At 41.1% G+C, this 14,249-nt stretch overlaps 1 protein-coding gene across 1 annotated transcript in view; it reads left to right on the forward strand.

The window, feature by feature from the left end:
- The first annotated feature begins 5,178 nt into the window (after positions 1 to 5,178).
- LOC128691303 (lachesin) overlaps positions 5,179 to 14,249 on the forward strand; it is a 242,900-nt gene continuing 233,829 nt past the window's right edge. Inside the window, exons 1-3 of the mRNA XM_070091662.1 lie at positions 5,179 to 5,202; positions 5,298 to 5,441; positions 6,630 to 6,792. Of these exons, the coding sequence (XP_069947763.1) occupies positions 5,179 to 5,202; positions 5,298 to 5,441; positions 6,630 to 6,792 (331 nt within the window). The remainder of the gene's footprint in view (positions 5,203 to 5,297; positions 5,442 to 6,629; positions 6,793 to 14,249) is intronic.

Raw genomic sequence — 14,249 nt, forward strand, 5'->3', positions numbered from 1 at the left:
CGCTGATGACTACAGTGCCGCTGATAACTATAGTGCCGCTGATAACTATAGTGCCGTTGATAACTATAGTGCCGCTGATAACTACAGTGCCGCTGATAACTATAGGGCCGTTGATAACTACAGTGCCGCTGATAACTATAGTGCTGCTGATAACTATAGTGCCGCTGATAACTACAGTGCCGCTGATAACTATAGTGCCGCTGATAACTATAGTGCCGATGATAACTACAGTGCCGCTGATAACTATAGTGCTGCTGATAACTATAGTGCCGCTGATAACTATAGTGCCGCTGATAACTATAGTGCCGCTGATAACTACAGTGCCGCTGATAGCTACAGTGCCGCTGATAACTATAGTGCCGCTGATAACTATAGTGCCGCTGATAACTGCAGTGCTGCTGATAACTATAGTGCAGCTGATAACTATAGTGCCGCTGATAACTATAGTCCCGCTGATAACTATAGTGCTGCTGATAACTATAGTGCCGCTGATAACTACAGTGCCGCTGATAACTATAGTGCCGCTGATAACTATAGTGCCGATGATAACTACAGTGCCGCTGATAACTATAGTGCCGCTGATAACTATAGTGCCGCTGATAACTATAGTGCCGCTGATAACTATAGTGCCGCTGATAACTACAGTGCCGCTGATAACTATAATTCCGCTGATAACTACAGTGCCGCTGATAACTACAGTGCCGCTGATAACTATAGTGCCGCTGATAACTATAGCGCCGCTGATAACTATTGTGCCGCTGATAGCTATAGTGCCGCTGATAACTACAGTGCCGCTGATAACTATAGTGCCGCTGAAAACTATAGTGCCGCTGATAACTATAGTGCCGCTGATAACTACGGTGCCGCTGATAACTATAGTGCCGCTGATAACTATAGTGCCGCTGAAAACTATAGTGCCGCTGATAACTACAGTGCAGCTGATAACTATAGTGCCGCTGATAACTATAGCGCCGCTGATAACTATAGTTCCGCTCATAACTATAGTGCCGCTGATAACTATAGTGCCGCTGATAACTACAGTGCCGCTGATAACTATAGTGCCGCTGATAACTACAGTGCCGCTGATAACTATAGTGTCGCTGATAACTACAGTGCCGATGATAACTATAGCGCCGCTGATAACTATTGTGCCGCTGATAGCTATAGTGCCGCTGATAACTACAGTGCCGCTGATAACTATAGTGCCGCTGAAAACTATAGTGCCGCTGATAACTATAGTGCCGCTGATAACTACGGTGCCGCTGATAACTATAGTGCCGCTGATAACTATAGTGCCGCTGAAAACTATAGTGCCGCTGAAAACTATAGTGCCGCTGATAACTATAGTGCCGCTGATAACTATAGTGCCGCTGATAACTATAGTGCCGCTGATAACTATAGTGCCGCTGAAAACTATAGCGCCACTGATAACTATAGTACTTCTAATAACTATAGTGCCGCTTATAACTATAGTGCCGCTGATAACTATAGCGCCACTGATAACTACAGTACTGCTGATAACTATAGTGCCGCTGATAAGTATAGTGCCGCTGAAAACTATAGCGCCACTGATAACTATAGTACTGCTGATAACTATAGTGCTGCTGATAACTATAGTGCCGCTGATAACTATAGTGCCGCTGATAACTATAGCGCTGCTGATAACTATAGCACTGCTGATAACTATAGCGCAGCTGATAACTATAGCGCCACTGATAACTATAGCCCTGCTGATAACTATAGCGCTGCTGATAACTATAACGCTGCTGATAACTATAGCACTGCTGATAACTATAGCACTGCTGATAACTATAGCGTTGCTGATAACTATATCGCTGCTGATAACTATAGCATTGCTGATAACTATAGCACTGCTGATAACTATAGCGCTGCTGATAACTATAGCGCCACTGATAACTATACCGCCACTGATAACTATAGCACTGCTGATAATATAGCGCCACTGATAACTATAGCGCTGCTGATAACTATAGCGCTGCTGATAACTATAGCGCTGCTGATAACTATAGCTCCACTGATAACTATAGCGCCACTGATAACTATAGCGCTGCTGATAACTATAGCACTGCTGATAACTATAGCGCCACTGATAACTATAGCGCCACTGATAACTACAGCGCTGCTGATAACTATAGCGCTGCTGATAAATATAGCGCTGCTGATAACTATATCACTGCTGATAACTATAGCGCTGCTGATAACTATAGCACTGCTGATAACTATAGCGCCACTGATAACTATAGCGCCACTGATAACTATAGCGCCACTGATAACTATAGCGCCACTGATAACTATAGCGCCACTGATAACTATAGCGCCACTGATAACTATAGCGTTGCTGATAACTATAGCGCTGCTGATAACTATAGCACTGCTGATAACTATAGTACTGCTGATAACTATAGCACTGCTGATAACTATATCGCTGCTGATAACTATAGCACTGCTGATAACTATAGCACTGCTGATAACTATAGCGCTGCTGATAACTATAGCGCCACTGATAACTATACCGCCACTGATAACTATAGCACTGCTGATAATATAGCGCCACTGATAACTATAGCGCTGCTGATAACTATAGCGCTGCTGATAACTATAGCGCTGCTGATAACTATAGCTCCACTGATAACTATAGCGCCACTGATAACTATAGCGCTGCTGATAACTATAGCACTGCTGATAACTATAGCGCCACTGATAACTATAGCGCCACTGATAACTACAGCGCTGCTGATAACTATAGCGCTGCTGATAAATATAGCGCTGCTGATAACTATATCACTGCTGATAACTATAGCGCTGCTGATAACTATAGCACTGCTGATAACTATAGCGCCACTGATAACTATAGCGCCACTGATTACTATAGCGCCACTGATAACTATAGCGCCACTGATAACTATAGCGGCACTGATAACTATAGCGCCACTGATAACTATAGCGTTGCTGATAACTATAGCGCTGCTGATAACTATAGCACTGCTGATAACTATAGCGCTGTTGATAACTATAGCACTGCTGATAACTATAGCACTGCTGATAACTATAGCGACACTGATAACTATAGCGCTGCTGATAACTATAGCACTGCTGATAACTATAGCACTGCTGATAACTATAGCGCTGTTGATAACTATAGCGCTGCTGATAACTATAGCGCTGCTGATAACTATAGCACTGCTGATAACTATAGCGCCACTGATAACTATAGCGCTGCTGATAACTATAGCACTGCTGATAACTATAGCACTGCTGATAACTATAGCGCTGTTGATAACTATAGCACTGCTGATAACTATAGCGCTGCTGATAACTATAGCGCTGCTGATAACTATAGCACTGCTGATAACTATAGCACTGCTGATAACTATATAGCACTGCTGATAACTATAGCGCCACTGATAACTATACCGCCACTGATAACTATAGCACTGCTGATAACTATAGCACTGCTGATAACTATATCACTGCTGATAACTATAGAACTGCTGATAACTATACCGCCACTGATAACTATAGCACTGCTGATAACTATAGCGCTGCTGATAACTATAGCACTGCTGATAACTATAGCACTGCTGATAACTATAGCGCTGCTGATAACTATAGCGTTACTGATAACTATACCGCCACTGATAACTATACCGCCACTGATAACTATAGCACTGCTGATAACTATAGCGCTGCTGATAACTATATCACTGCTGATAACTATAGCACTGCTGATAACTATAGCGCTGCTGATAACTATAGCGCCACTGATAACTATAGCACCACTGATAACTATACCGCCACTGATAACTATAGCACTGCTGATAACTATAGCACTGCTGATAACTATAGCACTGCTGATAACTATAGCACTGCTGATAACTATAGCACCACTGATAACAATACCGCCACTGAAAACTATAGCACTGCTGATAACTATAGCACTGCTGATAACTATAGTACTGCTGATAACTATAGCACTGCTGATAACTATAGCACTGCTGATAACTATAGCATTGCTGATAACTATACCGCCACTGATAAATATAGCTCTGCTGATAACTATAGCGCCACTGATAACTATAGCACTGCTGATAACTATAGCGCCACTGATAACTATAGCACTGCTGATAACTATAGCGCCACTGATAACTATAGCACTGCTGATAACTATACCGCCACTGATAACTATAGCGCTGCTGATAACTATAGCACCACTGATAACTATACCGCCACTGATAACTATAGCGCTGCTGATAACTATAGTGCCACTGATAACTATAGCACTGCTGATAACTATAGCGCCACTGATAACTATAGCACTGCTGATAACTATACCGCCACTGATAACTATAGCGCTGCTGATAACTATAGCACTGCTGATAACTATAACGCTGCTGATAACTATAGCGCCACTGATAACTATAGCGCCACTGATAACTGTAGCGCTGCTGATAACTATAGCGCCACTGATAACTATAGCGCTGCTGATAACTATAGCGCCACTGATAACTATAGCGCTGCTGATAACTATAACGCCACTGATAACTATAGCGCTGCTGATAACTATAGCGCCACTGATAACTATAGCGCTGCTGATAACTATAGCGCTGCTGATAACTATAGCACTGCTGATAACTATAGCGCCACTGATAACTATAGCGCCACTCATAACTATAGCGCCACTGATAACTATAGCGCTGCTGATAACTATAGCGCCACTGATAACTATAGCACTGCTGATAACTATAGCGCCACTGATAACTATAGCGCCACTGATAACTATAGCACTGCTGATAACTATAGCACTGCTGATAACCATAGCACTGCTGATAACTATAGCGCCGCTGACAACTATAGTGCCGCTGATAACTATAGTGCTCGTAACTATAGTGCCACTGATAACTATAGCGCCACTGATAACTATAGCGCCACTGATAACTATAGCGCCACTGATAACTATAGCGCTGCTGATAACTATAGTGGTGATATCTATATTGCTGTTACTATATTGCTGATGACTATAGTGCTTCTGACAACTCTAGGTTCGTTCCTAACTTGAATGCTGCTCATGATAAATTAGACGCATGTGCAAGACTTGTGTACCATTACTGGGGAAACGTTTCGCCATACAGTGACTCCTTTAGTTCAATACAGATAAGAATGGTTGAAGATCAGGAGTCTGAGGTAATCAGTCCCTCAGCCTGGAGTCGATGTAATCAGTCCATCATTCTTTATGAGAACACAGCATATGTGTTCATTTTATTTGATTCATTCGTCAGGAACTGCATCCTGACACGGCTCTTAATCCTAAAATGACCCGTCTGAGGATCTCTAAGGAGATGTTGATAGAATTTTATGTTCAACGATGGACTGAGGCCATCAGGCTCCCATCATTATTTCTGGGCCTTGTGTTGGATGGTCGGGTAAATTTGCCAGTAAATACATGGACTCTGTTTTGTCCATCATACATAGGTTCACGAAGGTCTTGACAATAGTTCTGAATGTCTCTTTGTTGTCTTCTGAGTCTATAAGGTTGCATAAGATATCGATGAAGCACGTGATAGTCGATATCATTTGATGGCTCAAGGGTAATACGGGATGTCCTACAATGCTCTCTTGGGCTGCAATGTTCCTCACTGGTGATCGTTGTAGTGCTAGGGTTGACGCGATGATTGCAGTCTGTTCCTACAGCATTAGACTTGTTAGGTAAGACACATATGCAACAGTTAGACAACTTTATTCCGAAACGTTTCGCCTACACAGTAGGCTTCTTCAGTCGAATACAGAAAGTAGGCTGGAACAGTAGAGATGTGAAGACGATGTAATCAGTCCATCACCCTTGTAGTCGTAGAATTTGAGGTTGTCAGTCCCTCGGCCTGGAGAAGTTCAGTTCCATAGTCAGGAACTATCTGAGATAGTTCCTGACTGGCTACCGTTGTCAGCTTTGTCAAGCCGTTACCGGCTTGACAAAGCTCCTGGAGAGCGAAACGTTGCCACAATAAAATATCACATTAGTTGCACTTGTGTCCTTTTACTTTACATATTGTCGGTAATTCTACCAACATTATTACAACCGAGATCAAATTGAGCTAGGAGAGGTCCTCTATGTTGGATCAAGACCTGCCTCGTAGGTATACTGCCGTCCTTCTTGGCTCGGAGCCGCTCAACTTTCAGAATCTTTATGTTACTGTGGATTGCATCGAGAGGCATGTATAGAGGATAACGCTTTAATGCGCCTTTTATCACCCGTGAGAATGAGTGGTGATTCGAGGTCGTTCACATTCTGCAGTGTCTAATAGGACTGTTTTCGGGGAATGAGAATAAACTCTCCTTTCATATTTGGGGATGCTGATATCTTCAGGTTGTATTTGCTCTCCAGGTGAATTATAGCACCATAAGAGGTGTTATGGTGCTTTTTTGTTCATGAGTCTGGATTTATTACGTAAAGATGGTTTGATCTGACTGGTCTGCAGGAAAACACTGTGCCTCCCATTGAACTTCGAAGATCGTACTTCCTGCCAACCTTCGCCATACAGTATTTCTGTGGTTGGGATGGACATTTCTTCATTCATACCTATCTCAGGCTGATTTCATTTGTATCGCTGTCCCAGGAGCCAAGGGAGTCCAGTGAGTGGTCTCGCAGCTTCTTCGCCAGAAATGAGCCCCACATTTGCAAATCCGAATCCTCGGCTGAGTCCTTGGAAAATCGTGACCTCGTCCTTTTGGAAGTAGCCATGAGCTTCCGTGTGACTCTTCTTCGGCTTCACACACTGTGTAATGCCTGTTTCTGTAACGCTCCTCGCTAATGTGAACAAATACCTGCAGCATATGCTTTAAGAAGGGGTTTATATGCTGTAGACAGGTGAGGGGGAAGTAGGTCATTCCTATATGGGTCACTTTTGACCCATACATTACGCTAAATTACTGGTATGAGCAAGGTTTATCACCACTGACAGGGTGTATCACACAGCCGGAAGATAAAGTCATTGTTCCTTGTTCCTCTTGGCATGGATGGAATATTGTTGAATAGGCTATCCTGAAACATTAAAAACGTTTATTATATAATAATAGTGGTGGCTCATTCAAACTAGATTCGTTTATAGTGGAGGCTACAGTCCAGAGCCTAAAACAGGACTCCTATACTAACACGATAACTTGTGTTAAATGTAGCACACAGAGGAAGTAGGGCTTCTTTGGTGAGGCTCTGATGGCTCGACCAGCGTCCACCTCAGAATCTTGTGAGATATACTATGGCCGTTTTCCTTTCAGATAAACTACAGATGTCTTGGACGTGTAGGATAAACTATGGCCGTCTTCCCTTGCAACTGCAGATATCTCCCCCCCTCCCCCATTATATGAGTTCACTTTAAATGAATCTGCGGTGGACCCGTTAGCTAATGCATGGAAAAAATACCTAGATAATTGCCAGGTATCTATATTTAGAATGTTAAACCTTTCATATTATATCGAAGTTGACAGAATTTTTAACAAGTGTCTTGCCACTACTGTTACGCTCGTCGGGGTGCCACGGCAGTATCAGTACTTGTGGGCTGGTGGTCTTATAATGCCTTAAAAAAATATTCAGTCTTTCAGGCACAAGGCACTGGGCACTGGGCACTAGGCACTCTGCACTGGGTATTGGTTGATGTGCCTGAGGCACTTACTCTCTTCTGCGTCCCTTCTTCCCTCATTCTAGCAAAAACACTTCCTCTGAACGTGTTTGCTGGGACTTGGTCCTCTTTTCTGCAACATTGCAAGCTCCTGATGATGTGTTGATTGCAGCACGAAAGGCCTAGAGCTATCATTCAACTATATATATATATATATATATATATATATATATATATATATATATATATATATATATATATATATATATATATATATATATATATATATATATATATATATATATATATATATATATATGCAAAACAACCACTCTGAAAAAATTCCAAGCGCTTTCGTGACTATATATATATATATATATATATATAATATATTATATATATATCTTATATATATATATATATATATATATATATATATATATATATATATATATATATATATATATATATATATATATATATATATATATATATATATATATATATATATATATATATATATATATATATATATATATATATATGACTTATTATATACGTCTTATAATTTATGACATATATGTTGGATTTAAAGTGTTAAAAACACTGATCTATACAAATTAACAACCACTTGGACAAAATTAAGCAACGTCCTGGTTTTTCTTGACGCCATAATTCTAGGTTGTCAGTTCTGCTTCAGAGATTACTGTTTCATCTCCCTTGTGCGCAAATACAGTGTATTATTGTAGCGGTTCTCTTATTAGGTATATAGGAATCACTTTTTAGAGTAGAATTTTTTGAGCACGGGGGATCATAACACTCCATGGAGCAAAAAACTTTTCCAGGCTGATGGAATGTCTCCTCAGAATTATGTCTTCAAGGATGATGGACTGATTACATCGTCTTCACATCTCTAATGTTTCTGCTAACTCTGATGAAGCCTACTGTGTAGGCGAAACGTTTCGGAATAAAGATACCCAATTGTAGTACATATGTCTTACTTAAACCACGTCAGTTATCGTCGTAGTTCCTTCCTGTAAGAGTAACCACGCTCATGTCTACCGATATTATGAATTAGTTCTACTTATTATGGATTAAATTTAATGCTTATGTCATCTACTGATAATGTAAATTTTATTTTCATGGTATTATTTCAACTAACTTTAATAAATGCTAGCAGTGGTGCTATATAACAATTTAATCCACATAATTGCATGCCATCATGACTGCATGCAGATGTCAGGGGAAATCTGTATTCAGTATTCAGTTATTAATGAAAGGGGGTTAGTAATACACACACACACACACATGCACACACATACACATGCACACACACACACACACACACACACACACACACACACAGCGACCAGTGAAGAGGCGGGGCCAGGAGCTGTGACTCGACCCCTGCAACCCAAACTAGGAGAGCTCAACTAGGTGAGTACACTCAACTCACAACAGGCTAAGTGCCAATCGACAAGTGCCTTTAACAACTAGTAACTAATTACACACACACACACACACACACACACACACACACACTTGGGGAAGGGCAAAGAAAACCGCTGACGGAGCACAGGCTAGAGGGGAAAGGTTAAAAGCTCACATGTGGAGGACCTTGGGGTGTGTATTATAGTGAGCATATCACCCGAGGCGCACATCAACCAAATAGCTTCTGCAGCAAATGCGCGTCTGGCAAATCTAGGAACAGTTTTGGAAATCAAAGTAAGGAGTCATTCACGACACTACACTGTGTACGTCAGGCTCATATTGGAGTATGCAGCACCAGTGTGGAACCCACACCTAGTCAAGCATATCAAGAAATTGAAGAAAGTGCAGAGGTTTGCAACAAGACTAGTCTCGGAGCTAAGAGATATGTTCTATGATGACACTAGATGACAGGAGGACTAGGTGGGATATAAAGACGTACAAAATACTGAGAGGAATTGACAAGGTGGAAATGACAGCGTTTGAGAGATGGGAAACAGAAACACGAGATCACAGCTGGAAGTTGAAAACTCAGACGAGCCACAGAGATGTTAGAAAGTATTTCTTCAGCCTTAGAGTTGTCATGAAGTAGAACAAACTGGAGAAAGTGGATCAAGCAACGACCGGCGAAGATACGGGCCCAGGAGCTGTGACCCAACCCCAGCGAGCACACCCCACAGACCAAATGTCAATCGACTGGTAACAAACACACATACAAAGAAAAAATAAGATAAACAGGTGATTGAATTCAACCTCAACAAACTGATTGAAAAAAAAAACAGGTAAAAACTCTGAAAAATAAGCTTTAGAAATTGACAGCAATAGAAAATTAAGATTCTGTACAGCTTCCCAGTTGTTGTTATTGTGTTAATCAGCGTAAAAAAAAATCCTGAAACTCGATTATTAAAAGTTACGCAAGAATTCCTTGCTTATAAATACGCAACAAGAAACTAGGAATAATTTTGGGGATCCCTTAATATTAGGGATTTAGGACAGTCATGTATTTATCACATACAAAAATATAGTCGACAGATCGATATAGATTGCTACAAAACTTGCCAGACATCGCCGATAATACGGTCGACATAAATGATGTCTTTATGCTGGAAAGAATAAGAAGGCATAATACCGTGACAGGAACAATACACAAATAACCTTCACAAAGGAGAATGAAACTTACGGTGACGCTTCGGCTCGAATTATGACGTTTCGGTCCAACCTGGACTAGTTAGTGGTCCAAGTACAATCGAAACGTCGTCATGAGTTCCATTCTCCTATACGCAGATTATTTGTCTGTTTTATGCTGGAGGAGTTAGCCAGGAGTCAGCCAGGAGTCAGCCAGGAGTCAGCCAGGAGTCAGCCAGGAGTCAGCCAGGAGTCAGCCAGGAGTCAGCCAGGAGTCAGGTGAGGCGCTGCTGCTCCTCACTAACACCTCGTACACACGAACTCCCATGAACGTCATGAAACGTAATTTTCAGCATGGGTAAAAAAAGGAGGCACTAAGAACTGTCAGATTATTATAATAATCAAGGGGGAAGCGCTAAACCCGTAGGATTATACAGCACCTGTGGAGGGATGTGGAAGGTATTCAGGTTTAATTCAGGGAACTGGAGCACAGATCCAATTCCCTAGATCAAGAGCCGCTCACCAGCATCAAGGAACCTTCCTTGAGGGGAAGAACTGTCAGAATAATACTGGATGAAGACTCAGTTGTTGCTCCCACTTAGAAGAATTTTTAGAGAGTTTCTCAGATTTTCGATATTTTTCAGTATTTTCTACCCATTTATAAAGAGGGGATCATGCCCCATTAAGCAAAGATTAGATCAGATTAGGCTATCATCGTCTAAGGAAAAAAATAACCTATTCCATTCAGTGAAGCCGATAAATGCAACACATGAAGGTCAGAAAAACCTTGAAGCAGGAACTGAAAACGAGTGTCCAGTGGATATACTTTACTCTACAATTCACAGTAAATCACTCGTTCAGTGAAGTACTGACTGAGTAAATTGGAATGCAATGGAGCAGAATCAGGTTGTTTTTAAGGGTGGGACGTAAATGAGGCAGAGGGTTGTGTTAAATTATTTAGTTTGACTGTGCTTGGGAAGGGAAAGGATGAAGTTGAGGAAACGGACTCCACAGACAGTTTACAAAAAAAGTTGTTTCATAAACAGCCATCAACACGTATTTAAAGACGATAAATGCTGTCTCAGTAACTTGCAGTTCTATGAAAAAGAGAGAGAGAGAGAGAGAGCGAGGGAGAGGGGGGAGACGAGTGAACCGAGTAATCTTTAATTTGAAGAAGAAATTTTATTATGTAGCCCACAAATGACTAGAGTAACACCTATGAGAGTATACGAGGATAACATGGAAAGTCTGGTAGGTCACAAAATAGAAAAGTGTAATGAGTGGGTCTCCTCAAGGATCGGTACAACCACAAGTATTGTTTCTCCTTTAGGTGAATGAAAAGCGAGAAGACCAGGATAGATAACAGTCCTTTTTATCTTTTATTGTAGATGAGGTGAAATGAATGTGGAAAATAACAAGAGGTGAGTGGAAAAGGCTACAATATGGCCTTGAAAAAAGACTTCAGTGATCGTCAGGTATTTGACTACTGGAATTTAATCCCAGCAAATGTAAAGTTATGTAAATTGGGAAAGGGGAAAGACAACTGAAAATAAGAGTACAGACTGTGGGGGGGACGGACCCCCTAACAGCAAAGCTTACACCTAGCACAGATCATATTGCCGGCTGTGTGAAAGAGTAGAAACAGTTTATGCAGCAGAGGCTAGACTGGAGAACTTAAAGAGTGTCCTTACGAAACCACAGTAAAAAAAATTAAGTCTTTGAAGACCCAATTTGTGACATTCTTGTATAACATGTGTTACACAGCACACGGCACTAGTATGACATGTGTTACACAGCACACAGCACTAGTATAACATGTGTTACACAGCACACGGCACTAGTATGACATGTGTTACACAGCACACAGCACTAGTATAACATGTGTTACACAGCACACAGCACTAATATGACATGTGTTACACAGCACACAGCACTAGTATGACGTGTGTTACACAGCACTAGTATGACATGTGTTACACAGCACTAGTATGACATGTGTTACGCAGAACTAGTATGACATGTGTTACACAGCACTAGTATGACATGTGTTACACAGCACTAGTATGACATGTGTTACACAGCACTAGTATGACATGTGTTACACAGAACTAGTATGAAACACACACTACATCACTCAAATAACCCGCAAATAGGAGAGAAGCTTACGACGACGTTTCGGTCTGACTTGGCTAATTTACAAGTCACAATAACTCTTATGTTAGTGTGACTTGTAAATGGTGCAAGTGGGACTGAAAGGTCGTCACAAGCTTCTCTCTCCTATGTGCGGGTTATTTGTGTATTGTTCTTTGTGTATTGTTCTTTGTGTATTGTTCTTTGTGTATTGTTCTTTGTGTATTGTTCTTTGTGTATTGTTATTTGTGTATTGTTCTTTGTGTATTGTTCTTTGTGTATTGTTCTTTGTGTATTGTTCTTTGTGTATTGTTCTTTGTGTATTGTTCTTTGTGTATTGTTCTTTGTGTATTGTTCTTTGTGTATTGTTCTTTGTGTATTGTTATTTGTGTATTGTTCTTTGTGTATTGTTCTTTGTGTATTGTTCTTTGTGTATTGTTCTTTGTGTATTGTTCTTTGTGTATTGTTCTTTGTGTATTGTTCTTTGTGTATTGTTCTTTGTGTATTGTTATTTGTGTATTGTTCTTTGTGTATTGTTCTTTGTGTATTGTTCTTTGTGTATTGTTCTTTGTGTGTTGTTCTTTGTGTATTGTTCTTTGTGTATTGTTCTTTGTGTATTGTTCTTCGTGTATTGTTCTTTACATTGTACACCCGACGATAAATGTGCTGACACCAAAGTACATACGCTTTTAATAATAATGGTACCGAAGCTGAGGAATATTACCTTAAAGAATATTAACTTGAAATTAGAGGATAGAGCAGAGAAAATATTTTAAGGTCAATCACCATGTTTCTTCTCTCCCTCTTCTTCCTTCTCTTCCTCCTCATCCTCTTCCTCCTGTTATCTCTCTTTACTCACACCCCCTCCCTCCCTCACCCAAGCTCTCCCTGCCACTCTCCTTCCCTCCTTCCCACCATCGTGACGACATGGAGGTCCCAGGAAAACAGTGCCCGCGGGATTCATGTGTCTTCAAACTTGTGATTCTTCCTACTGGTGGTGGTGCTGCTGGTGTTGTTGTTGTTGCTGGTGCTGCTGGTGTTGTTGTTGTTGCTGCTGCTGCTGCTACTACTGCTGGTGCTGCTGCTATTACTGGTACTATTGGTACTACTGGTGCTGCTGCTATTACTGGTACTATTGGTACTACTGGTACTACTGCTGCTCCTGCTGCTGCTGTTGTTGTTCCTGCTCCTGCTACTGCTGCTGCTGCTGCTGCTGCTGCTCCTCCTCCTCCTCCTCCTCCTCCTCCTCCTCCTCCTCCTCCTCGTGTTGACCTTTCCTCATGCTACAACTTCACGCCCGCCCTTCCATGCACGCCCGCCCACCCACACGCCCGCTCACTCACACGCCCACTCTTCTCTACCTACCTTTCCTGGCATGATGGGGAAAACATTTGCCACAGAAGACTCATAAACCAGGCTGGTGGCGTCACCAACCCTGTACAGGACAACTCTCTTTTTCCTCCTCCTCCTCTCTCTCTCTTCCCTCTCCTCCTCTCTCTCTCTTCCCTCTCCTCCTCTCTCTCTCTTCCCTCTCCTCCTCTCTCTTCCACCAAACACTGTGAATTATGCAATCTTATAGTGAAGATTTTTCTAATGTGCCATTTACAGGCCGTGTTTTTCTCAGTGATATAAAGGACAGTTTTGTTTCATTTTTATTTATTGGACATTCAAACTGTATATATATATATAATATATATACAGAGGCACCACCTCTGTAACTGGATCGGAGACCATCATTAATGGCGAAAAGAATAAACTGACTTCAGGGAAAACTCGAGATTCTCCCCTGAGCGTTTGAATATATATAATATATATATATATATATATATATATATATATATATATATATATATATATATATATATATATATATATATA

Source organism: Cherax quadricarinatus, chromosome 36 (assembly GCF_038502225.1).
Source record: "Cherax quadricarinatus isolate ZL_2023a chromosome 36, ASM3850222v1, whole genome shotgun sequence".
NCBI classification, from domain to species: Eukaryota; Metazoa; Arthropoda; class Malacostraca; order Decapoda; family Parastacidae; genus Cherax; species Cherax quadricarinatus.